General features: G+C 35.5%; 1 protein-coding gene across 1 annotated transcript; it reads left to right on the top strand.

Annotated features, from left to right (window-relative positions):
* Positions 1 to 2,031: 2,031 nt before the first annotated feature.
* LOC142526237 (telomerase reverse transcriptase) lies at positions 2,032 to 27,153 on the top strand. The gene is given in 14 exon segments (XM_075630501.1): positions 2,032 to 2,403; positions 3,670 to 3,747; positions 3,938 to 4,003; positions 4,089 to 4,260; positions 4,866 to 4,988; positions 5,112 to 5,362; positions 19,965 to 20,091; positions 20,486 to 20,630; positions 21,743 to 21,881; positions 22,811 to 24,079; positions 24,234 to 24,793; positions 26,033 to 26,156; positions 26,158 to 26,306; positions 26,590 to 27,153. Coding segments are annotated over 14 exon segments (3,765 nt in total). The 5' UTR covers positions 2,032 to 2,115; the 3' UTR covers positions 26,864 to 27,153.

Raw genomic sequence — 27,153 nt, 5'->3', positions numbered from 1 at the left:
TAGTTATATGTAAATGATGAATAAATCCACTTATATGGAAGCTACTGCACCCACTAAAATCTGGATCATTCACATGGCGTGAGACCAAATTTTCATACCTTCTGAACTTACTTTCGAGATCTTTCTAAGTCCATAAAGTACTTTTTTGAAAGCTATTGTACTCCATGGATAGTTAATAAAACTATCAAAGTTATTAACTAATCTAATAAATTCTAAATCAGCTGTATCATTTTTATTTTTCTTTTGCCTACCCAATACACCTCATGAACAAAAGACTAGTCAATTTCAACTTCTCTATGTTTATCTCATCCCCTATGTCATTCTCGTACTCATCCATTTTAACTATGAAATCCCCCAAACCTATACTGTTTGTTCCACCAAAATGTCCTCCACCTAAATTCATCTTCCTCAGGTATCTCAAGGATAAAATTTTGAACAATTTAGCCCCATTAACAAGCAATACTCTAACAATGAAAATTGTAAATGTCGTTTACGATATTTCATCCAAAATTCATTACATCCAGTATCATAAGTTTGTCTACTCATCAAAAACCATAACAATTGAATTGTTATAATCCTTAGCACATATAATTAAATTACCGAATTGTGTATGCTTGACCAAATATGGTATTTCTTTCTCATTCAAAAATGATACAATCTTCTTACAAATCTCAACGTATTTTGATCCTAAAGTTAACTTACATTCAAAGAATTGATTCCTTCCAAATTTAGTCCTAAAGTTAACTTACATTCAAAGAATTGATTCCTTCCAAATTTAGTGGGGAAGTGAATCTGCAAAAAAACAAAAATGTTATTAGTTGTCAAATTTTAAAATTAAATTGTATTCATTTAAAAAAAATTGGGTTGAATCTTCGACCACGTGTGGGTCGAGGTCGAGCTCTTCTCAGATCGACCCAGGCCTGGGTCGAGCTCTTTACACCTGGGTCGGGCCTGGGTCGATCTGAGAAGAGCTCGACCCAGCACCTCCCACATGGATCGAGCTCTTCACACTCTCATGCGTCGATTGGTCGATCGCATCAGTCGAACTCATGGGTCGAGTTCGACCTAGGAAAATTCAAAATAAAAAGTTGATTTCTTACCTATACGTGATTCTCTCGTTCGATCTCTTGCAGACGAATACCTTGTAGACTCATTGTTAGCTAGAAACCAAACATATCAAAGTAGATTTGGTAAGGAGGATTGAGAAGAAGAAGATATTTTGTGAAGATTGAGAAAGAATGGAATGAGATGTAGATTGAGTTGAATTGGATGAGATTGAGTCGTATAAGTTTTTTATTTAGTTAAATTATAAATTTTTATATATAAAATTAAAATTAAATTTATATACACTAATTAAAAAAAGTAATTTTTAAACAAATTTAAAAAAAGATAAAATAAATTATATTTACTCTCTTTTTCTAATAAACACTTTCAACCCACGAAATTTTTTTTTTTTTCAACTTGAACCCAACCAGAACCTGAAGCAACCCGAAAACCCTCAACCCGAACACGAACACGAACCCATCTAACCCGACTCAACCCGTCTAACCCGCCTAACCCGAATTTTATTTATTTTTTTAATAAAATTAATGAAAAAAACTCGAAAAATATAAAAAAATTTTAATTTAAACACATAATAACAAAATTTCCAATTTAAATTTGAAAGTTTAATTGTAGAAAATTAAAGTATATTTATTAAATCAAATAAACAATCGTTAAAAAATAAAAAATATACAAAATAAATATTAAATGATGAAAAATTTATCATTTAAATATATAATAAATTTTGTTCAAACATATAATATATAAAAATATAAATAATATTTTCAAAAAAAAAAGTTTTTGGGTCAACCCGCGACCTAATCCGACTAAACTCGAAATCCGTTTAACTTGATACTAACCCGAATCTATCCAACTCGAACTCGATCCGAATCCGAAAACCAGACCCGAATCCGAAAAACACCAACTCGAACCAAATTGAATTGACGAGTCATGCTACATTTTGACCGCCTTGATTTTTCCTCGTTTTCCCACTTTCTTTCTCTATAATGGCGATTACTGTACTCTGACACACCCCAAAGAGACTGTTCAATTCTCCATTGCTCCTCCGCGCCGATGGCCAGGAAAAGGAGAGTCCCGGAGGTCCTGTGGAGGTTGTTCCACAACAGTGCTCGCACTCTAGCCGAAACAATATTAGCTTTGGTCCCTCCACAGCCGGCCGAATGCAGGTGCCGTGGGCGGCGCTGCCTCAGTTGCATGTGCGACCAAGCAATGTCCTTCATTCTTCGACCCGAAGATCCTCCCGAGTACCGTAAGCTCTTAACTGGATGCTATGCTGTTGTTTCAGAAAATGCTCCTCCGATTCCTGTGTTTGACCCTCACTGCCGTTGGCCGCAACGAGAGGTATTGTTCTCCATGCCTTTCTTTGGTTGTCAGTGCTTCTTACTGTAGAGATGAAGAGAATAGTGAAGTATCTCCAGTTTTGGCGGGAAAACGCGTTGGGTCTCGTTTCATTGATTTTTGAGGGAGGCTTTTACTATGCCATGGCGTGATTCGTGTTTTTTTGCATTCTCTTGTAATAGTTGTCGGGCCTCCAGTCCGGGTTTAAACATTTCGTGGACCTGTATGAAGTTTCTACGGTGAACCGTTAGATTTACAAACATGACGTGCATATCTAGATCCTTGTGTACTTTGGAATTTCTTGAATGGTCGAAAGTTACAGATATATTCACCATGGTGGATGGCCTAGACGAACTTCTATGGGAGATTTATTAGGAAAATTAGAGGTGAACAAGATGAATGACCTTGAAAGCCACCCTCTAAGAAAAAAATAAAAACTTGAAAAGGAAATCGTTGAATCATGACTCCCTGTCCTTTTGAAATGATTCCTTTACACAGTTCAATACTCGAGTTTACATGTTTTTAGCTGGAGTTTATCTGAGATTGCGGAGACATCAGAATGTACAAGTCACCGATTTGGACACACTAGGTGTGCACCTGATCAAGCGATGTACTAATAATACATAAAAGTGGTCGAGCATGCCTACAACAGAGAGAGACTGCATCATGTAATTTGGATTTCCACCATTGTATCAGTATTCACATGGTCATTAAAATATGCATGGCATTTAAACTTATCGGATTCTGAAATCTGAAGAACCCTTAAACTTGATTGTTTGGGCACCTCATATTTGTGAATATTACAAATTACCTTTAGTGACAAAAGGTTCTTTCAGACTACTTGATTTAATATATTATTTGCCTTCAAGCTTTTGGCTCTTGGTACTTGCATTTATCAATGCTCTTATTTTACATTCATAAAGATTACCACCCACTTTCAATTTGTTGAAGCATTCATGATTTGACACATGGACGCACATATTATTCAGTTTAGATATACAAGTATATAACTGAATATCCTTTGTTTTCGGACGCATAACTCTTATGTTACTGTTGTGAGTATGGTTCTAATGTGATGTCACTTTCAAGAGGGAAATGTATCAATGTTGCTTGTAAGAATATAGACCCCACTTAAGCAACTGTTTTAATTTGCTTGTAAGTGGAACTCTGGGCCTGACTAAAGCAATTATCTTAGTTTCAATATACCAATTGGAATGAAGTTTACGATTTTGGTTGTATTATAGTCTAATATCGTACTTCCTGAGTCAGATTGTCAGAAGATCCATTGAAATGATATTGTATGAACAACCATCTTCTTCAAATCTGATCTGCTGCGGGTATGACAAAGTGAGTTTTTATAATTTTTACAAATTAGTCTATTCAAGTATACTATTACCGGTAGAAGTTTCATATGCTAAAATTCATCGAGAGGATCTCGGAGACCAACCAAATATACATACAAATGCCATTTTAATTATCGTGCATAAGATAGCTTGATGGTAGGTGAATTCCCATTGAGGAATTTCATATCTGGCAGGCCAATCGCTCTAGTGGAATCATTGATATATTAATGTCCTCAGCATGGATTCTACTCCTTACAAGAGTAAGTAGTTGTATGGTTTCTATCAGTATTTTCTTTAGTTTTGTATATTGCAGCCATGGTGGTGTACCAATTACAATTTACGTAGGTCGGAGACACTCTGATGATGTATTTACTGAAGTACACTTCACTATTTTTGCCCCTGCCTCGACATAAACAACATCATCAAATAATTGGTTTTCCTATCAGCGAGCTGAGCTTAAAGTTGTCTAGTTCCTTGCCTGAGTCTAAATCTCATAATCATCCACTCACCTATTGCGGTAATGCTTTGGACTTGTGTTGTTTGAAATGGTTTCTCGTATGTATTTTGTTTTCTTAGATTGACAAGCTACATGAGTTAAATGACACTGCATATAAACATAGTTATACCCCATTTCAGAAAACTTACTGGAAGATGTTTGTGCTAATTTTTAGATTCAACCTACAAGATATGCTATCGAATCTGGGATGACCGTGTTGTAAACTTCCTTGGAGACCTAAAAATCTGGAAGTTCTATAGTAAACTATGCATTTTATTTAAATTCTTTTCAAATTGGAATCATTCTGACAACCACCTTTACAGCCAAGTTGGCAGCATATATGCAAATTTCAGTTATTGTAACTATGCAATTGCTTAACCATTTGTCGACATCAAAGGACCTTAATGTATAGCACTGTCTCAAAGCATTTTAGCCTTTTCAAATTGACACTAACTGTTTCAGAAAATGTTTGTCAATAGCTTGAGCCCACTTCTTTTCATTGCTACTCTTATAGTCTGTTGCATTCAAATTGTCTTTGAAACTTGTATCACTTGACTTCGTGAGAATTGCCGATTTATTTAAGGTTTTCGTAAAGTGTATCTGGTTCAAACAATTTTTATGATTAGGGAAGAAGAGAAAAAAGGCCGACGAAGATGAGTCAATAGTAGGGAAACAGCTCTGCTCACGTTCTTTGGGTGTTGAGCCTTCTTCAAGCTGTATTAGGCATGTTGATAGTCTTGGACCTCATGGTAGGGTTGACTCAACTTTATCTCGTAGTTCGTTTCTTATTAAAAAAAGAACTTTATCTCGTAGTTATTGACAAGAATAATACTTTCTCAAAAAATTTGCCGAACAAGATGTATAACTTGCAGGATCTTGGTGTTCTTCTAAGGAAGAATTTACACTTCAAAAATCTGAGGGGACCTCAAAACCAAATGTTGGACCTCGTCGGAAGCGTAAAAGACTGTATCGCTGGCAACGCCAAATAAAACGTAAACAGTTGGCCATTCAAGAAACCTGTTCTTTGATGATGCTCGGTGAAGAAGATTTTAGCAACAACAATGGCGTATCCATAGGCCTTCAAAATGCCATCTTCTCAAGTTCAGTTCAAAGTGATGAAACTGTACGTATGTTGGTTTTTGTCAAAAGTAAACGGTTCATTCCTTTTAATTGTATGCAAGTTTTCTCGTATTGATGAACAAAAATAATTAGGTCTTCACTAATAGCAGAATCTATTTACTTAAACTACTACTCTATAGCAATGACAAATGCCTGGTGGACATTAATATCTGTGTAAATAAGGTGTCAATCTCTATGTAAGCTTAATGATTGGACGTTCTTATTGAGTTGCCTGACCTTATCGATCCCCCAGGCTGATCTTGGGCTAATTCTGTTATGAATAGATTCAGAAGTTCTCTCCAGTCTGGATATCTATCACTTCATGTAATATTATTAATCAAATCGATATGAAGAATAATTGAGATAAAATCCCAAGTTTGGACATCAATCACTTGATGTAATATTATTAATCAAATCGATATGAAGAATAATTAAGTTAAAATCCCAAGTTTTTGCTTTGTTCATGCATTTGATTGTTGTTCTTTGATTATTCAACATTACTAAATGCTTTTCTCTTATTTTATACTGTTCCATTTAATTTAAGTGACTTCTTAGTCTTTAAAATTTCTTCGTCTTTAATTAAGGTATTAATTATTTTTTTTCCATAAGTACCTCATTCGTGATGGCAATATCTCTCATTCTAGTTATTAGCAATGATTCGCCCTAATAACTAGAATGAGAGATGCTGCCATCACCAATGATTCCCCCTTAAAAGGGAGTAGAATTGATAAACTATGGCCTAATATTATCAATCGAGGCTTCCTATATATGTTTTTTTCTCGAAATCTTCCCTCCAAACTGTCAGAGGGGAATGTAACAATCAACAAAAAATTTATAAGGGTAGGATAATATTCTATTGTTGGTAAAGAAAATATGACTAGATCTCATTGGGTTCACTGTGTTTGTTTTCATGTCAACTCTATTTAAAGTAAAACTCCCTCTTAAATGGGAAAATATGAATTTGAAGAAGGACTGATATTGTGAGCTTTGTTTGATAGCTGAAAATAGAACAAAATTACACCTCTTCTCCTAAGTTCTTGTCAATAAAATAGGTGTGATTTGATTAGATTAAATATGTCATGATTTTATCTGATTGACATAAATTTAGGAAGGTAATTATTAGGATTATAATATTTCCTTATTTTGTGAGATTTGGACTTGTACAACGATGTATTGAGATCTGAATTTTAAATGAATAGAAAAGAAATTTCAGTTTTTTCTTTCATTTTCTTTTGGCGCATTATTCACTGGGTATCAGAGACCGGCTCTCGGTCATGAATTTCAAAGCCGCTATGGTTGGCGCAAACTCAAAATCGTCTGGGTCGAACACTGGCTATAGTGGACCATCCTTGGAATGAAGAACCGACTAAATCCAAATATCTCCATGTCCGATTCCCTCCAAATCACCATACATAGATTCAATGGGAAAACTACCTTGAATGGGCTCAATCTGTGTGCTTGGTGATTGTTGGTAAAGGGAAACTCGAACATTTGAATGGAGAAATTAAGCCACGAGCCTCAAATGATCCGAAATAGAAACCATGGTGCTCGGAAAATTCTTTGGTGACTGCCTAGCTTATTAACTCAATGGACCCGATCATTGGCATGCCTTTCATGTTCTTACCAACAGCTCGTGATATACGGGAAGGTGTACGTGAAACCTAATCTGATATGGAGAATCATTCTCAACTGTTCGAATTAAATATTCAAATGTGGAGAATGCATCAAGGAAACCGAGATGTTACTGCCTATTACAATGAAATGATGACTGTGTGGCAGGAACTAGATCTATTTGAAGAAGAGGAATGGGAAAACTCCAATGATGGTATTCGATACAATAAAGAACCTAAAGAGAACCAGGGTGTTTGTGTTTTTGACAGGTTTAAATAAGGAGCTTGATAAAGTTAGGGGATGGATACTTGGGAGAAAACCTCTGCCTGCCATTAGAGAAGCTTTTTCAGAAGTCCGTCGATAGGAGGCTCGACGCCAAGTGATGCTGAAAGGAATTGAAGAACCAAAGATAGTGGATAGTGAGGGATCTGCCCTTGTCACCAAAGGAACCAGCTTTGAAGGAGATAAGCCAAAAATCTGGTGTGAAAGGTGCCACAAACCGTGGTGGCACATTTGTGGAGACATGCTGGAAAATCCATGGCAAACCAGAAAATTATAGAAAGAAGTCAGGCAGCAGCTCTAAAGCTACTAAAGGTGGTGTTTGGGCCCTTCAAACAAGTGGTATTGATTCTGGACAGCAATCATCAGCCTCTGAATCTCTTACTTTCACAAAGGATCAAATAGAGCACCTGTATAAAATACTTCAATCTCAATCTCACACTGTTGGAAATTCTAACTCTTCTTGCTCTTTAGCTCAGACAGGTATATTTCCTATAGCTTCCATCTCCATCACAAACTCATATGGTTCTTGGATATTAGATTCAGGTGCCACCGTCCATATGATAGGGATATCATATCACAATTTTTCTCTTCATATACACCGTGCGTAGGGAATAAAAAGGTTAAAATTGTTGATGGATCATTTGTTACTATCGCTGGGAAATGAACCGTTGTTGTCTCTCATTTCCTTGTCCTTGTCCTTAGAGATGCTTTGCATGTTCCATATTTATCACATAACCTGTTATTTGTCAGCAAACTTACCTTTGATCTAAACTGTCATGCTGTTTTCTGTCCTCTCACTGTGAATTTCAGGATTTAGCCTTGGAGAAGATCATTGCCAAGACCTTAAGACCTGTTTCAACTTGATTTCTACTTCTCATGAGAGTGAGATTATAATATATTATTGCATTGTTGCCATCCAAACTTTCAATATTTAAGACAATTATTACCTAAGTTATTTTAAAGTCCATCGTTTAGATGTGAATCTTGTGAATCAGCCAAACATCATCGCTCGGTGTTTCCATTAAAATCATATAAAATCAGCACCATTTACTTTGATAGATAGTGATGTTTGGAGTCCTCTAGGATAGTAGCATTGTCCGAAAAACATTGATTTATCACATTTATAGATGATCATACTAGAATGACTTGGATATTTCTTTTGAAAGATAAATTTGATGTTGGAAATAACTTTTATAATATGGTTCAAACACAATTTCAATTACATATTAAAATTTTTCATAGTAATAATGAGAAAGAATATTTCATTCAATTGCTAGGGAACTTTTTTGCCGAGAAGGAAATTGTTTATCAAAGTTCTTGTATTCACACTCAACAAAATGGAGGAACTAAAAGAAAAAATAACATCTCCTCTGACCGACGATTTCGGTTGGGAATAAATCTAGCAAGCGGACTAGGTCAAGTTATAGTAAATGGATGATGAGTCCAAGTATCGATCCCACAGAGACTAATATTTAATTACTAGAATATTTATCACTTAACATAAGCTAGACAAAATAAATAAAAAGATGATATGTGGATTATTAATCTAAAATATTAAATAAAATAATATCAATTAAAACGACGGATTCAGATATCAAAGAGGGATTCAAATTCAAATAAATAACTAAGACACGCAACGGTACCAAACTCTGCTATGTTGACACGTGTTTAAATTCAATTAATTATTTAATTCTTGACAATCACGGTGAAATCCCCAAATTTATTTATTAAACGATTCCTCGAGTTAATAAACCTATTTAAATTTAACAGTCCAATTATTTCTAATTGAATTTAATTAAATCTAAATGCATTAAATCTTCGTGGAATTTCAGTTTTCACCTAAAACCGCACACTGAAACCGAATACTATTTCTAGTCAGTTTAACCATGTGTTGATGACGTCTTTGTTGATATATTTAACCATTCATCTTTAGATTCGTGATTAATCAACAGACATCTAAATAGGTGATTAGGCTATTAACAAGAAATATTAAACTAACATCAATCAATAATTAAAATCAAGAAAAATAATATATTGAAAATAAACCAAATATCAAACAAAATATTGTTTGGCCCTATCGTGGTCTTAGCCTAAAGAAAATTATTCCATGAATTCAAAATAGAAGTGAAAAATCATATTTAAGTTCATAGAAGAAAACAAAATTAAGAATGAGTGAAAAGAATTCTCAGTGATTTGTGGTGTGTGATGAGGAATTCCTCCGGCTTTTGCCTCTGTCTTCCTCACTATTTCTTTTCTCTTCTTCCTCCCTGGTTTTCCTCTTTTCTCTCATTGTTACGGATCTCCTCCCTTCTGTTCACTTCCGTTCACTTTCCTTTCTTCTCTCTCCTTCTCTGTACTTCTTCTTTGCCTCCTTCTCTTCCTCCTTTTTCCCTTCTCCGCTGTTCACTTCCGCGCTGATTTTTTTTCTCTGTTTGCGCCTCTTCTTCATGTCTCTGCCTATTCTCCTTTTTATCCTTACTCAATGGGCCTCCTTCTTTCTTCCTTCTAAGCCCATGTCAAGTAAAGAAAGCATAGATAAGATATTTATCAAGATTTACATAGATTTTTCAATATCATCAAGGAATAAAAATATTTTATTTCCCTTCTTTTGATATTTTGTTTCCTTTGAAATATAGTAAATTTATTTTATCTCTTAATTTAAACACTTTTTCACTTTTATTCAAATCTAAAATTATTAATTCAAATAATCACATAATTAAGGATAAAAATTCTAGATAAGGGCAAATATTATAAAATTAAATCACTAAAATATTTGCAAGATTTGGCCTTATCAATCCCCCCACACTTAGCCTTTGTTCGTCCTCGAACAAATAAAAAAATAAAAATATAACCGAGGAATATTCAATGATTCACCACAAAATTGATACAATCAACACTTTTCAACCATCCAAATTCCGTCACACTCAATCAAAAGGCCACACTTTGAAAATCATAAAATTCACATTCGTTGCAACTTCAAAACTCAAGCATTCGCTAGAAAAGATCAATATAATGAGACGTGTGTAGTGTGGAAGTCAAAACTCATATTCCTCAAAGGTGTTTTAGTTCAAGGAGTGCTCATATTTTCTGAACTTTTTTTTAATTTTTTTTTTAAGAAATTCTCCATAAGCTTGTCTTTCATACCTTTCTCCACTAAATGTTGGAGGAATATGACCCGGTCAATAGGTCTTTTTAAGCTTATAACGTTAGGCCACGGCTCACGGCTACAATAAAGGTAGGGATATTCAAACTGAGAGAAAATAAACAATTATTCCTTCAGCGCATTCTTTCATCTCTTATCTTCCTCCCCTTTATTGAATTTCATCATCTTCCATCTAACTTTTCATCTTCCTTCTACTTTCATCCATCTTATCCCATCTTTTTTCTCTTCCTTCATATTTTTTTTTGATCTTCAACAACATTCTCTTTTAGGTTTTTCAATCACCACATCATACAACGTTCAATCCTCCTTCTTTTTTTTTTCTCTTCTTAATTATAAATATCTTTTCATCAACTCCTTTCTCATTCTTTATGATTTTTTTCAAACTCCTCCAATTTTTCTTATCAATTATCAACACATGAGAGTTATTGAAAATTTTAAAGCGCTAGAGAGGTTTATTTCTCTTAAAATTAAGGTAGAGGAATAGTGTATGAGCTAAAATTGGGTAGTTGATGCAGGATTTTGAAGGAATACGAATGGGGGCTAATTGTATGTCTTTGACACACTCCATTCGATTTATTAGGCTCAAAAGGGGATACTAGAGATATAAATGATGCATTGGGTAGGCTCGAAAGGCTTCAAACGGTCCAAAGATCGCCTAAATCATCCCTAAGTCATTTTCCTCCGTATTTTCGCCTCGAAAGATAATCAGACAAGTTCTAGATTGTTTCTTTTCTTTCTTTTTTTCTTTTTTTTTCAATTTTTTTATGAGCTCACCTCTTGCTAATTCACAATTAATTCATATAAGTATGACTTAAAGTGCATAGATGATGTCTCAAAACATGATACAAAACTAGTTTGTGCTCAAATCCTTCGGCTACAACTACAGCTCATCTCAATCAATTCTAGGTGTGATTCAATCTCTTGAGTGATCAAAAATCTAGAAAGTCAATTAGTGTGTCATGTAATCATAAGTGCAGTTTTTCAAAGAATAACCAAAAAAAAAATTTTCATGCTCGAGGATTAAACATTGAAGCACATGCTAAGTGTGGTGACTGTGAAACAAACACAAATCAAATCCCCCCCACACTTTAGATTTACACTGCCCTCAGTGTCATGCCATTCAAAAATAATATAGAATTTAGATTTAGAATAGTAAGAGAACACTTCCCTGGCAGTGTGCTTTAATATCCATGGAGTACAACGTGGGGATGATAGAATTCCTCAGTGCTGGTAATCTCTTATTTCAACAGTTTAGCTTTTCCAGAGTCTAAGTCATCTTACTTCATTCCAATATTCCCTACATACACCAAAATCACAGAGGATTAACCTAATAGAATGAAAAAGTAAAAAATAAAAAATAAAAAAAATGAAACGAAATAAAATAAACCACTGGGTTGCCTCCCAGCAAGCCTAAATTCATTGTCTATAGCTTGACTATGGAGAAGCAGCCTTCAAATAGCGGCTTCCGCCCATAGTAAGTATCATACGATATTACATATCAAGCTTGGCATGATATTGACATTGTAAGCTCGTCGCTCCAACAACACTCGGCAAAGACTGATTATTAGGGGAAGAACAATCTAATCCATGATAAAGCTCGTAGAGGATGTAATATTCTTGAGTTTGCGTTGATGGAAATAAAGAATCTGCTGGTGGAATATATGTTAAGACCATATATGAGTTCAAATCCTTCGACTTGTGTTCTTCTACATCCTCCAACTTCTCTTGTGTCTCATCTTCGCATAGGAATTCTTCCAACTTCACTTCTACCTCGTCTTTGCGTATGGATTCCTCGAAGAATTCTTCTTCCTCCAGCTTCACTTCTGCCTCATCTTTGCATAGGGATTGCTCATAGAATTCTTCTTCCTCTTGTTTGATTTCGGACACTGGTTGCATTAGAAGCTCAATCTGTTCATCGATGAAACACAAAGAGTTGACCATCTTTTCACACTGGGCCATGATTTCATCTAAATGTGCACTACGCTCTTCTTGTTGCTCAAATGGTTTGTTTACAAAATTGGGGCAAAATTGTGGAGGATATTGGTGACTCAAACCCTGCAGTGAAGGATCACAATACCAGTGGTAGTCGAATTCTGCCATATCATTTAACAAGTGCATCGCACTGTTGTATTCTCTATTAAATAAGTGACTACCAGTTGCCAAAACTCCATAATTTACCCAACTTCTTGTTGTCTCATCCAAACCAAAATAGAAAATTTGAATAAGAGTGTAGTTTGACAAATCATGAAACCGAAAGTTGTTTGCAAGATCATTGAATCTCCCCCAAGTAGCATAGAATGGTTCTGAGTATTGTTGGGCAAAATTCGTGAATACTCGCCGATGATCCATCTTGAAATACCTAGCAATAAAATAAAAATAAATCAAATAAAATGGAAAAAAAAATTCGAAAAAAATGTCTAGTCTCAAATAAGTAATTTATTCTAATATTAAATAAATCAGTCCCTGGCAACGGCGCCAAAAACTTGACCGACGATTTCGGTTGGGAATAAATCTAGCAAGCGGACTAGGTCAAGTTATAGTAAATGGATGATGAGTCCAAGTATCGATCCCACAGAGACTAATATTTAATTACTAGAATATTTATCACTTAACTTAAGCTAGACAAAATAAATAAAAAGATGATATGTGGATTATTAATCTAAAATATTAAATAAAATAATATCAATTAAAACGACGGATTCAGATATCAAAGAGGGATTCAAATTCAAATAAATAACTAAGACACACAACGGTACCAAACTCTGCTATGTTGACACGTGTTTAAATTCAATTAATTATTTAATTCTTGACAATCACGGTGAAATCCCCAAATTTATTTATTAAACGATTCCTCGGGTTAATAAACCTATTTAAATTTAACAGTCCAATTATTTCTAATTGAATTTAATTAAATCTAAATGCATTAAATCTTCGTGGAATTTCAGTTTTCACCTAAAACCGCACACTGAAACCGAATACTATTTCTAGTCAGTTTAACCATGTGTTGATGACGTCTTTGTTGATATATTTAACCATTCATCTTCCGATTCGTGATTAATCAACAGACATCTAAATAGGTGATTACGCTATTAACAAGAAATATTAAACTAACATCAATCAATATTAAAATCAAGAAAAATAATATATTGAAAATAAACCAAATATCAAACAAAATATTGTTTGGCCCTATCGTGGTCTTAGCCTAAAGAAAATTATTCCATGAATTCAAAATTAGAAGTGAAAAATCATATTTAAGTTCATAGAAGAAAACAAAATTAAGAATGGGTGAAAAGAATTCTCAGTGATTTGTGGTGTGTGATGAGGAATTCCTCCGGCTTTTGCCTCTGTCTTCCTCCCTATTTCTTTTCTCTTCTTCCTCTCTGGTTCTCTTCTTTTCTCTCACTGTTACGGATCTCCTCCCTTCTGTTCACTTCCGTTCGCTTTCCTTTCTTCTCTCTCCTTCTCTGTACTTCTTCTTTGCCTCCATCTCTTCCTCCTTTTTCCCTTCTCCGCTGTTCACTTCCGCGCTGATTTTTTTTCTCTATTTGCGCCTCTTCTTCACGTCTCTGCCTATTCTCCTTTTTATCCTTACTCAATGGGCCTCCTTCTTTCTTTCCTTCTAAGCCCATGTCAAGTAAAGAAAGTATAGATAAGATATTTATCAAGATTTACATAGATTTTTCAATATCATCAAGGAATAAAAATATTTTATTTCCCTTCTTTTGATATTTTGTTTCTTTTGAAATATAGTAAATTTATTTTATCTCTTAATTTAAACACTTTTTCACTTTTATTCAAATCTAAAATTATTAATTCAAATAATCACATAATTAAGGATAAAAATTCCTGATAAGGGCAAATATTATAAAATTAAATCACTAAAATATTTGCAAGATTTGGCCTTATCATCCTCGAAGTTATTACCAACAAGGATACTGAATTTTCAAACTCCAATAAAAATCTTTCGAAATTGTTTCCCTCGCTCTCGACTCTTCACATATATTCCCCTAAAGTTTTTTGGTAGCATTGTCTTCGTTAACAATCATGATCCAAGACGTTCTTAACTTGATCCAAAATTTCTAAATGCATCTTTGTTGGGTACCTTCCAAATCAAAGAGGATACAATGTTTTGATCCAATTTTTTAAAAAAATGGTATCCTTGGATATCACATTTTTTGAAGGACAATCTTACTAAGATCTCATCTTCAGGGGAGCAAGATGAATGTTTAAACAAGTCGAACTTAACCTTTTATTTCGAGGAAGAACCTAAACGTGTGCCATTTCAAAGCAGTGACATGATAGAAAAGGTAACAATCGGTTCAAATGTCTTGTTTACAGAAAGGAAGGTCGGGCTCAAAGAAAAGAAGACATCGTCCATATACAAAACCAAGAATCTGATCAGAGGTAAATTATGAGACCAACAATGATTACTCAAAGATCCTTGACAATAGAACCCAAGGTATGTGTGACGAACCGTGTCTTAAAATACTACTACTTTAATATTTGCAAAAAAATTTAAAATTTTCTTATTAAAAAAATTATTATAAATATAACTCATAAAATAAATCAACGGTCACCACTTATACTAAAATAAAATTAACATTAAAACTCCATCATTTGAAATACCAAAACCATCAAAATCTCAAGTGTAAAACATCCACCATAATTTGAAAAAGTCTTAACATAATATAAAAAGTTCAACATACTAGTCACCAAAACCAGTACAATAAAAGCAGAGTAAATAGTTATGAAATGTGCATAATAAAAACTCGTGAACTACAAGGTCCTCGAGTTTGCACTGTCACTGGCCCGAGCCTGCTCACCGGTCACCGCTTCTTGTCTCCTCAACTACATCATCTGCATCGATCAATTCTAGTGAACCTAATGACTTAGCATGCATAAACCGTGGATAACAGGTACTACATAATAAAAATCCATGCAGTTTAAACATAGCTCGTGCATAGCATAACTTAAGAATAAATATAAGCATAAATATGTATAACACGACTTTCTTGCATAAACATTTAATAAAAATCATATTTTCATGCTCGTTATAGAAATCGTAATCGTAAATCATTTTGCGTAGATATCTGTTTAATGCAAGTGGCGCATAACATAAATCGTTTGATCAAACTAAACTAAAATACTGAGACGGCAGGGATCACCACAACTCTTGGACTGGATGTCCACTCCATAAAACAACATAATTCCTCCGAAGAGGTTGGAGAGGTCCCCGGACACGTTCTCCGGCTTCCAGACCCGTAACATAATTTGGCTACAAGACAAATTGCATACCTAAAAATAATTATTTTGCACGTCATATATACTTACGAACATCTCGAATCTCGTTGGATCGTCTGTGGACATGCTGCCCTAGCATACTCAAATTTATACCCAAAACAGCCCCTAAAGTTCATTCGGATACATACGACTCCCAAATTAAATAGAACCACTTAGGACGTACAAATCGACTCGGGACTCGACCCACACATAAAACACATCCTAAGCTACTGCCCAAGGCCCTAAACTAGCCCCGAACCATAACCAAACCCCGTACCATGCTTAACGAACAATATAGACACAAGCTGCCCAAAGAGTGACGTTATGTCACTTATGCGTTTCATACGAATTATATTGATTCTAACTCGAAACAAGCCCTAGACTCGACCCTTAGACATCACTTAAGCCTCTGATCCAGCCGTTCCAGCCCATAATGCACCACAGCCCATTAAACCACAAAAAACGTGAGCCCTAGTCGCGCCTAAGCCCTACGCGCGCAAGCTGATGTTCACGACTCCAGCAGCTATTTCCACCCAACCGGACCCTAACCAACCCATACCAGGCCTACTCCGGGACCATAAGACCCCGCCTAGACGCTAGCCACTCACCTTGATCCAGCCTTCAAGCACCCCGACGTGAAAACCCGCGGCTTGACCCTTATGTGTGCGGTTGTGTGCTTGCTTTGTTTCCTACTGTCTAGCAGCCTCTTGCCCCATCATGGGCCACCTAATGATATCTAAACACCCCCTGAAACATAACCATATGTGGCATCAAGCCATAGGATCGGTCCAGCGAAGACGACAAAAACTCGAGAAAACGTTGAAGTTCATGCAATATATATATTGAAACGATTTTAATAACGTTCTAGCATACATATAATCAAACCAATGTATTTTCATGCATAATTTGTATTAAAATACAGTATATAACAAGGTCGATGCATAGAAGAAAGATTTAGACATGTCTTTGCGTTAAAACGCACGATATATTGACAAACGAATACGGGGAAGAACGGAGGCAGAACTGAGACGCATTGTTGCGTTTAATGGCTTGGAAAGTGGCTAAATTAATCAAGGATTGTAGTGTGAGTGTTCGGCTATAGCTTCTTGTAACGTCCAAAACCAACCTACGTAAATCACATGCATGCAAATGAATTAAATTACATAATTATTTTAGTTAATTTATTTTAAATGCTTGCATGATGCATATTATATGATTAAAGGTATGATTGTATGATTAAAGGATTACATCGCATGATTTCATGAAATTGAAGGATTTTACCCGAATATTCGATAATAGGCTGGAGAAAAGAGACCGGGAACGATGGAGTTAAAAATAAATATTTTTCATTAAATATTTGCAAGGCTTCTTAATATGACCAAAAAAATGATTAAACTTTTCTAAAAATGATAGAGTTCAAATTATTTTACTAGACGAGCTCGATTTTATCCGGGAAGCCAGTTTTGGGCAAACAAGTAACTTTTAAAATATCAAATGCATTATTTTTGAAAATTATAAACTTCTATTTTTCAATTAAATAAGTGTTATTGAGCCCAATTCAACTAAATTGAGTAGGCTCAATTGCTCCTAAACTTGAAAGCCCAAAACCCGAACTCATTACCATGCAAATTAAAATTTATAAAATAGAAAACCTAGGTCTTTTGAGAGTCATACCAGCCGAAAATTACACACACAACACACACCAAAATTCCAAATCTTCAGGGAGGAAAAGCTAGGGTTCTTCGTCGCCCGTTCGTTCTTTTTCGTGCCTGCCGACGATCGTATATTCGAGCGTTTGAAACGCAAAGGCATGCTTCTAAACTCCCTTGACGCATCATTCAATCCGTAATATGTATGTTTTGTTTATTTTGCATGAAAAACATTGATGTTTAAATTGATTAATGTTTTGACGATTATTTCTAAAGTTTTGAAAGTTTTTACGTAAATACGAACGTGTTATGATTTCCAACGAGTACGCTGCCAACATAGGATGTTTTATGGATAGAACGAGGACGATTTAAGGTGGAAACGAGGGCTGGACGGTAAGCAAGAGGGCTGCACGTGGTTAGCTAGATGATGCTAGGGTTCGAGTGGTTTTCCATGAATCCTAGTGCTCGGGTAAAGGGAGGCAACACATGGGGCTTGGGTCAAGGCCTGTGCGGGGCTTGGTAGGGAGACTAGGAAGAATCCGTGAGGGGCTGGAAGTGGCAGCAGCTAGGGAGAAGAGTCTACATGTACAAGGACTCCTCCATGCATGATCGCGGCTGCTGCGTCTTCGGAAAAGGAGTGTGGCTCGGTTGGGGCTGGCCCAGCAGGGTCTAGAGGGTGGTCTAGGGTCAGGGGCTGGTGCTTGGTGGCTCGATGGTGGCTCGACCAAAGCTTGAGGGAAAGCACACGGCTCATGTTCTTGTACACAGGAGCGTTGTGCATGGGCTAGGGGCTGGTCAGCTGGGTTAGGCTAGGTCAGAGAGGGTCCAGGGGGCTTGAGTGAGGGCTTGGTCTATGATGGTCCGGGGGTGGCTCGGTGAAATCGAGCCGTGGCTCAAGGGAGTTAGGCGAGGTCGAACTAGGGCTAGGGAAAGAAAAGGGTTGAACCATGGTCCACAGGGGTCGATTCATGGTTCACAAATTTTGTTGAAAGACAAAGGCTATACCCAAGGACAATATGATTATACTTTAATCACAAAAACTTCTAAGAAAGACAAGATTTATGTGTTGATCGTTTATGTCGATGACATAATCTTGACTGTAGATGATATAGAAGAGATGAGCAGATCGAAAGCAAACCTAGCCAAGGAATTCGCTATTAAAGAATTGGGTCAGCTAAGGTACTTTCTTGGAATGGCAATCGCGAGATCAAAAACATGTATTTTGGTGTCTCAGAGAAAGTAAATTCTCGACCTCTTAAAAGGAAACTGGGATGAGGGGTGCAGAACAACAGATACTCCAGTCGAAGTGAATGTAAAGCTGGGAGATATAAAAATGACATTCCGGTAGACTTGGTAAAATATCAAAGACTTGTTGGGAGACTAGTCTCATACTTGCCCTGACGTTACTTTCACAATGAGCATGGTCAGGCAATTCATGCATTCTTTATAGGAAGAACATCTTGATGTAGTGTACCGAATCACAAGGTATTTAAAAAGAACACCTGGAAAGGGATTTTTCTTCAGAAAAAATGAGAAAAGAGATATTGAAGCATATAAGATGCAGACTGGACAGGCTCTGCTACTGATCGAAGGTCAAGTTCAGGGTATTGCATATTTGTGTGGGCCAACGTGGTAACCTGGAGAAGTAAGAAGCAAAGTGTTTATAGCCAGAAGTACTGCCGAGGTTGAATTTAGATAATTGGCTCAAGGAGTGTGTGAGATTCTTTGGTTAAAGAGAGTTTTGGATGAACTAAAGAGACCAATAAGCCTTCCTATGAAGCTATACTGTGATAACAAAGCTGGAATCAATATTGTTCATAATCCAGTTCTACATGATATAATGAAACACATCAAAATTGATAAACACTATATAAAAGAAAAGCTAGAAGTCGGAACTATTTGCACTCCATTTGTTCCAACCAAGCTACAAGTTGCAGATGTTTTGACCAAGGGACTTTCAAGACAACTCTTTGAAACAAAAGTTAACAAGCCGTGCATGATGAACATCTTTGCACCAACTTGACTGAGAGTGTTGATAAATTAGGCAGGATTTGATTAGATTAAATATGTCACGATTTTATTTGATTGACATAAATTTAGGAAGGTAATTATTAGGATTAGAATATTTCCTTATTTTGTGAGATTTGGACTTGTACACTTTCTTCTATTTAAAGATGTATTGATATCTGAATTATAAACGAATAAAAAGGAAAAATTAGTCTTTCTTCTTCATTTTCCTTCAGCATTATTCACAGTTCTCTTTTGGAAATTTAAATATGTTATTAATGATTAATCATATGGAACGAGGAGTCCTTGCCTCTACTTGAGAATGCTCATGTTTTTAATACTAAAGGTAGTTGGGACAAATCAACTTCTAGAGTGAATGCTGATAAATGCTGATATCAAAGTGGTGATTTTTTTGCTAAAGGAAGTTGTTAACTTGTTTAAACCTTTTTGGACAAGACGATCATGCTTGATTATTAAGCTACATGGTGGAATGTTTAAAGCGGGTTTTTTGTGTTTTTTTGTAACTTTACCTTTGCATCAATACACAATCTTTTTGTTTCATTGCATTTCATTTTTTCTTTCAAATGATAGGATTTTTGGTTGACTTTTTGCAGAACATGTCACAATGCTTTTGTTGTTTGGTGTTTCGAAATTTACCAAAGTTGGCAAAAAGTGCTGAGATTCGTAGGCGAAATATATTCTATAGATTGGAGAATTCACCATTTGTGTTCCCCAAAAAGCGTATCCTTATCATATATTTCAGTATATCCAGCTAGTCCAGGAGTTTTTTACCTGAAGATTTTTGTATCTGTTATCCTAATACACGAATCATAGTGAAGCATTCAGGATTGTGTTTGTTTTCCATGGAAACTCTCATCGTTATTTAGAAATTTTCAAATTCAATTAATTTGATTTCCCATTTGTTGGCTTGATTTAGCTGTTAAATCTTCACTGTTACTTTCTTTAGCTTCCAGTTTCCGTAAGATTATCCCATTTGCACTTGACCCAAAGACCTCGAACTTTTAGAACGCTGGCATTACTCTCTTGTGCAATATTATTCCTTTCAGTTTGTTTTTTTAAGAAACCTTTCAGTTTGTTTTGAAAATGATTATACTTCATCCTCAACAGTGAACAGACATTTTGAATAGGTTGAAGCCCAATGAATTTGGAGCAACTGTTCTTTTCAATAATATCTTTGGAATTCCTGGCATGGACAAGAATTCTCAAGCACTGCAGTGTATTCACAGCAAAAGCAGTTACCCTATCAAATCTGACTGTTTGTAAGAACCAAATAGTGTTATGTTATTTTCATGGATTGATGTGATCTCATATTTTTTTCCCTGCCTTTTTTTTAAGTGTTGGTTGTATGGTTGAGTTTGATATAATTCCATAAAAGTTTGCACTTTGTTGTTGGCCTCTATATTTGACATGATGGTCAAGGTTTAGAGCTTAATATTTTCACTGTTGGTCAAAGTCTAGAGCTTGACATTACACTGTTGAAATGAAGTTCATATTTCTCATCACATTCTCTGTTTTGTGCAAAGTGTGAGGAAAATGAAATGAATTATGTTATCTGTACACAGGGATGTAAGAGCTTCACCAGCTGACATTCAATTATGCTGAATCATGTTAAATATTCTGATTTCTAAATTTGAGCTCGTTTATTCTTACAGCACGTTTTAGATATGTATGTTATGTTAGAACATAACTTGGATATTCAGTGATTTGTTGTCAAGGAGTTGGCCCTTATGTTTCTTCACTTATGATGTATCACAATATGGAAAATTGATTAGATTTGTTATATTACAGCTCAACTGAGTTTTAATTTTCTTACTTGGAAATTTTTCTGGATATTTTGACTTGAGGAGAAGATAATTTTTGTTTCTGCTTTTAAAGCTGAAATATTCAATCCAAATGTTCTTTAATGCTTATTTTATGTGTTCTAGCTTGTTCATAATTTTATTCATATTTGTTTTCTGGTAATGGGTTCGAAACATCTGAAGTAATGTGAAAGTACCTCTATAGATTAAAGAAATATCTCATGTATAAAATATAGGAAAATTTTCCCGCTATATTTTGAGAATGGGCCAGGCACATGATAAATGGTTTTAATGTGCCCCCCTTTGGTTTGTTTCCAAAACAAAAATAGAAAAATCTACCCATGGCAAGTTACATTCTCCTTTTGATACCTGCTTTAGTTTTATTAATTGGGAAGATTGCACTCAATATTTTATTTTTGTTTGGAGGACCTTAATGAAAAAGTTATTGCACTTGGTCATCTATCAACACATTATCCTTTTAGATTGTGATCACAAATGCAATTTGGAATTCCTTAAAACTCTCTCCCTTATCAGATGTTCCATCTAATGTCTTCTTGTACTCTGTCATCTAGGTATCACTATCTTATTAAGCTACTCAAAAGTCTAATTCGCAAGACTCGTAATTGCCGACATTTGAGGCTGTTGGACAAGCACTGCTCCGTCACAGCCTTTTATGAAAGTGCAAGCAAGGGTCCTGGACCTATGTCTCAGGTCAGTATTTATGATCGAGGATATTTCCTTGTTTATCTTGTACAATTCAAAGGTACCCTTTTTCCAACTGATGTTTTTCGTACAATGAGCACTTCATAAAGAATGCTTTATTGAACTTTGAATCATTTTGATCTCAAGCTGAAGAGTCATGTATTATGTGTAGGGTGTAAATTAATCGAATCAATCCGAACATAAAGAAAAAATTAGGGCTCGAATTTTACTCAAAATAGATATATTCGAGTTCAAGTTCGGTTCGAAGCTCGAAATATTTAATATTTTTGGTTTTAACTCGGTTTGAATCGAACACGAACTATTTTAATAGGTTCACGAGCTACTCGAAAATAAAGGCTCAAAACATATTCATTTAATAAATAATTATATTAATAATTAATAAAAATTAAAGCTCGCGAGTGGTTCACGAACTATTGAAAAAACTAATTTGGGCTCGAGATCAACTCGAAAAAGTTCGAACATGTTCGAATTTGACTCGAATTCATTAATTTTGAATACAAATTAAGTATTTTTTCGAGCAGATCGGTTCTTTTGGTGGCTACTATTGCTGATCAATTTATTTCCACTCACCTTTTTTATATTGCTTCAGCTTGATTGCCAGAGAAAATTTTAACGAGTTCAGATTTTTAGTACATGACTCTTTGATGGATTCTTTTTGTTGTTACTTTTCCTTTTAAGCAGATTGAACAGGACATGAACTTTATTATGTTGTGCATGCTCAATTTATCAAATTTAATGAGTTCGTACTAATGGCAGGATCTAGTTTTTTATTCTTCCTTTTTAAAAGAAGGATCAAGATTAAATCCTCCATTTCCTTCCCATGTGACTCGCACGATATCATTGAGGTCCATTTAAACTTCATCATGTTGTTTTTTTTATGATTTGTTAATTGTGATGCTTTTGGCTTGTGGGTTTAGGAAAATGATGATGGAAAGAGCATAACTGCGAGTGGATGTTGTGGGGGTGAAATTGAAGGCCAGACATCTCATGATGATAATGAGGCAAGTTGCAAGATGTTTTCTGAAGCCACTAATGATCTGGTTGAGCCAAGTAAGAGTTATTGTCCGAAGAAACAGGTTATAGCATTTATTTGGGCAATTTGTCGGAGAATAGTTCCTGTACAATTGCTTGGAACCCCTTCTAATTGGAGAATTTTGAGGAAGAACATATCGAAATTCATTCAGCTGCGAAAATTTGAGAAGTTCTCGCTGAAGCAATGTACACACAAATTGAAAATATCAAAGTTTCCTCTATTGTCAAATAACCATTTTGCTTGTGGCTTAAGCTTTAATGGGATGGGTCATTCTAGATGGTCGTCTAGGTATATGGATAAGGGATGCAGTGAATTTGCTGTAGCAGATCTTGTTAGGCATAAGATTTTGGAATGCTGGATGTTTTGGCTTTTCACGCAACTAGTGTTGCCAGTGGTTCAAGCAAACTTCTATGTCACAGAAAGTGAGAATGAAAAGCAAGAGGTATCATATTATCGAAAGTCTTATTGGAAGAAACTGCTGAGAGAAGCAGAGAAAGGCCTGAAGGATCAGAGTTATTGTCAACTAAATCATGCTTCCACCAGAAAAATTTTAGGAAAAAGGTCATTTGGTTTCTCGAGGATCAGACTTTGTCCCAAGCGAAAAGGTTTTAGGGTTCTGGCAAACCTTCAGGCGTCTTCCAAAATTCCACATTGTCCACTGCTTCCTGGAATTCACTTCGATCAACATTCGGGGAGAACAACAAGTCACAATCTGCGAAGTGTCAAATTTGAGTCATTTAAGTCGGTAAATAGTGTCCTTCACGATTTGCATGTGGTTCTAAAAGGTATACAGACAATAGAATCGGATAAGCTGGGTTCATCGGTATTTGATTATAATGATGTCCACAGAAAACTAGTTCCTTTCTTGTTTAATCTGAAAAATGGACCTGCCCCCATGCCTGGTGCATTCCTTGTGGTTTCGGATGTGTCAAAAGCTTTTGATTCTCTTAATCAGGATAAATTGCTCGATATTATGAAGGATGTCATGTCTTACGATGAATTTACTTTGGAAAAGTATATTCAAGTTATCTGCACAAAAAAATCTTTGAAGGTCCATCAGCGTCTTGTACTATCACAACAAGGTGTAGTTTCTGAATCTGAAAAAATCAAACGACTTCCTGCCCATTCATTGGATAGTATTCTTGTTAAGAAGGTATTGATATTTTCTCAGAAGAATGGCTTTCGTGAATTAATTATCTTAGAACTAGGATCAGACTCTTTAAGTAGTAAGTCACTTTCTTTTCTCTAATTTTTCGATTAGGATCACTCTTTGAGTAGTAATCATTTTCTTTCCTCTACTTTTTCAGGCATTTAGCCGAAAAATAAGGAAGGAAGAGTTTAACATACTTTTGAAAGAGCACATAAAGCATAATGTGGTGCAATTAGATAAAAAATTTTACTTACAACGTGTTGGCATACCTCAAGGAAGTGTTTTGTCTACTTTGCTTTGCTCATTTTACTATGGACATATGGAAAGGAATGTAGTCTTTCCGTTTCTTGAGAAATCTTTTGAGAACATTTCTGGAGATAGTGGTACCTGTGGTGCATTAATTTCAGAGGGTAATCATACTGAAGAAATATTTGCTCGAACTTCTGAATCTCTTCTACTTAGGTTTATTGATGACTTCCTTTTCATATCAACTTCAAAGAAGCAGGCTTCTATGTTCTTCTCCCGGTTGGAAAGAGGAGTTCGTGAGTACAATTGCTACATGAACAAGGAGAAATACGGTTTAAATTTTAATATGAACAGCAGCCAAGGATTTCTGTCAAACAGGCTACATGTTGGCAAAGATGGTGTCTCATTTCTTCGTTGGAGTGGACTTCTGATCAACTGCAGTACGTTGGAAATTCAGGCTGACTATACGAGGTTGTGTTCTTTATTCTGTCATTATTTACTGGGATAGACGCACGAAATGAAATGTTTTTTCCCTTATAATCCTTATATTCTGCTTGTCTAAGTTATCAGTCAAGAAGTTCATGACTCCTTTCAGACACTGACATTTTTTAAGTTTCCTGAATGAATTTCCTTTGTGCCATTCATGAACTGGCTAATCACGCTAACAGTATATATGCTGTGTATGGTCATGCATGAGACAGGTAAATGAGTTTTCCAGGTAGGTCGTGATATATTTCCCTGTCCGTTGCACCTTCTTCCTCTGCCTTTCCAAGTTTAAGGTTTGGCTCTATTAGAATGATTGCTGGTTTGCATGCTGCCTTTCCTGTTTCTTTGAGATCGGTAACATACTTCTGTTGGGAGATAAAAATGCCATGCTTAAATTGAGCCACCTCAACTCCAAGAAATCATGTTAGCTTCCCTAATGCTACTTCTTAATGCAAAAAAGCGATCTTGACATCAAACTGCTACAACTCCCAACCACCATTAGCTGATGATGACAATAGTATTCTAACGGTATTCATCTTTACTACTAGAGCAGTGGTTCCTAAGTGATCAATACTATAGGTTTGAGTATGGCCTTAGCTTCCAACCTTACCTTGTATCTCTCTATATATTTATCTGCTTTATGCTTACTATATGGATTCATGTTCACCCCACATGTTTCTTTCCTACTGAGGACTTCACCAACTCTCAAGTTTTGTTCTTCTATTCATGTAACTATAACAGATGAAACACATTTACAGCATACTGGGTAAGAAATACGCCATGACTACTATTGTCTTTTAAGAACATCACACCCGTGCAGATATCAAATGATACTCAGAAATTTCCCGAATTATTAGATAGTGGTAGCAATGTTTGTATCATAATCTTCTGGTACAGGTATATGGTTTATGTGTTTGTTTTCATTTTTCAAGTATCACTCTGTTTTTGTGTCCCTTCATTTAATTTTATAAGGCTTTCCGTCGATTCCGCGAAAGAGTTTAATGTAAAACAATGTTCCATGAACTGAAAACTCAGTTTATCATTGGTTACATTAAAATGGAAGGTCTTGTACATTTTTTTCCTGTTTTGTATTAGAGTCAAACTTGCAATATGAGACCGCAATTGGTAGACATCAAAGAACTGATTTGTATTGATAAGGTTTTTTGAGGTACATTCATGCTCCTTTGTTTCTATGTACTGAATGTAGATTTATATGCTGAATAGGTACCTGAATTCTCATTTGAGTTCGACTCTAACAGTCAGCTGTCAAGGTAAAGTGGGTTGTAAGCTGAAGGCAAAGTTGTGTGATTATCTGCGACCTAAATGTCATCCAATATTCTATGATTCGAAACATCAACTCTAGTGCTGTGGTTAGGCTTAACATCTACCAAGTTTTTCTTCTTTGTGCCATGAAATTTCTTTGTTATATCTCGGACCTCTCATCAGTGCCTAAATTCCACCCAAAATTCCTCATCAATTCTATCAATGCGTCTTTGAGGTATGGATTTATATATTATTGCCATTAGTTTACTTCTGTTGAGGGATTCAGCAACTATTGTCACTACCTTGTTCTCGGACTCATTCATGTTTTATATTTCTTCACTTCTCTCCAAGTGAAGCATTTCCAACTTGGGGCGAATCCAGATATAGGGCAACTAACCCCAAAATATGAAAAAAAAAAAAATAGAACTATTAATCCACCTTTATTGACTAAATCATTGGATTTTTCCCCGTTCCCAATCATCATTTTACTGAAGGGCATCATATTTACCAATTTCCAGGTACATGCACAGGCTCATAAAGAGAAAGATGTATACCTTTGAATCCGAGATTGATTTTCGTCCAAAATACAAAATTAAAAAGAATGAAATACTATGGCTTGGGTTTCACGCGTATAGTCGGGTTGTAAAGAAGAAGCAATCCCGTTGCAAGAAGCTCTTTCATTATCTGACGCGTAAGTTGAAGGCACTTGAGAAAGTAGAGAACATTTCCTCTGATCTGAGTTACGCTACTGATGATACACATTCATCTGCACTTTGGAGCATCAAGTATTGACCTTTCAGTACCATGATTGTGACTATTGACATGCATTTTTTGCCTCATATTGTCAAACCTCTCAAGTTTTTTAAGTTAGGCAGTAACGAGCAAATGTATATATATTTTTGTGGCAAACATGAACTGTGCTTGGTCATGGTCCTGGTTTAGTGAAATGGTCTAGTGACTTGAGTCACTTTCATTAAGAAATAATTTTGATCTCTCTTTGTTTTAAAGCCTAGTGATACTCCATAAATGGGCTCATCAAGTGGTCAGTTCCAAACCAGAATTTTGACCCCGACCCCATCTCT

This window comes from Primulina tabacum, chromosome 15 (genome assembly GCF_025594145.1).
Source record: "Primulina tabacum isolate GXHZ01 chromosome 15, ASM2559414v2, whole genome shotgun sequence".
Lineage (NCBI taxonomy): Eukaryota > Viridiplantae > Streptophyta > Magnoliopsida > Lamiales > Gesneriaceae > Primulina > Primulina tabacum.
The sequence above is the reverse complement of the archived record's forward strand: the minus strand, read 5'-3'. Positions and strand labels throughout refer to the sequence as shown.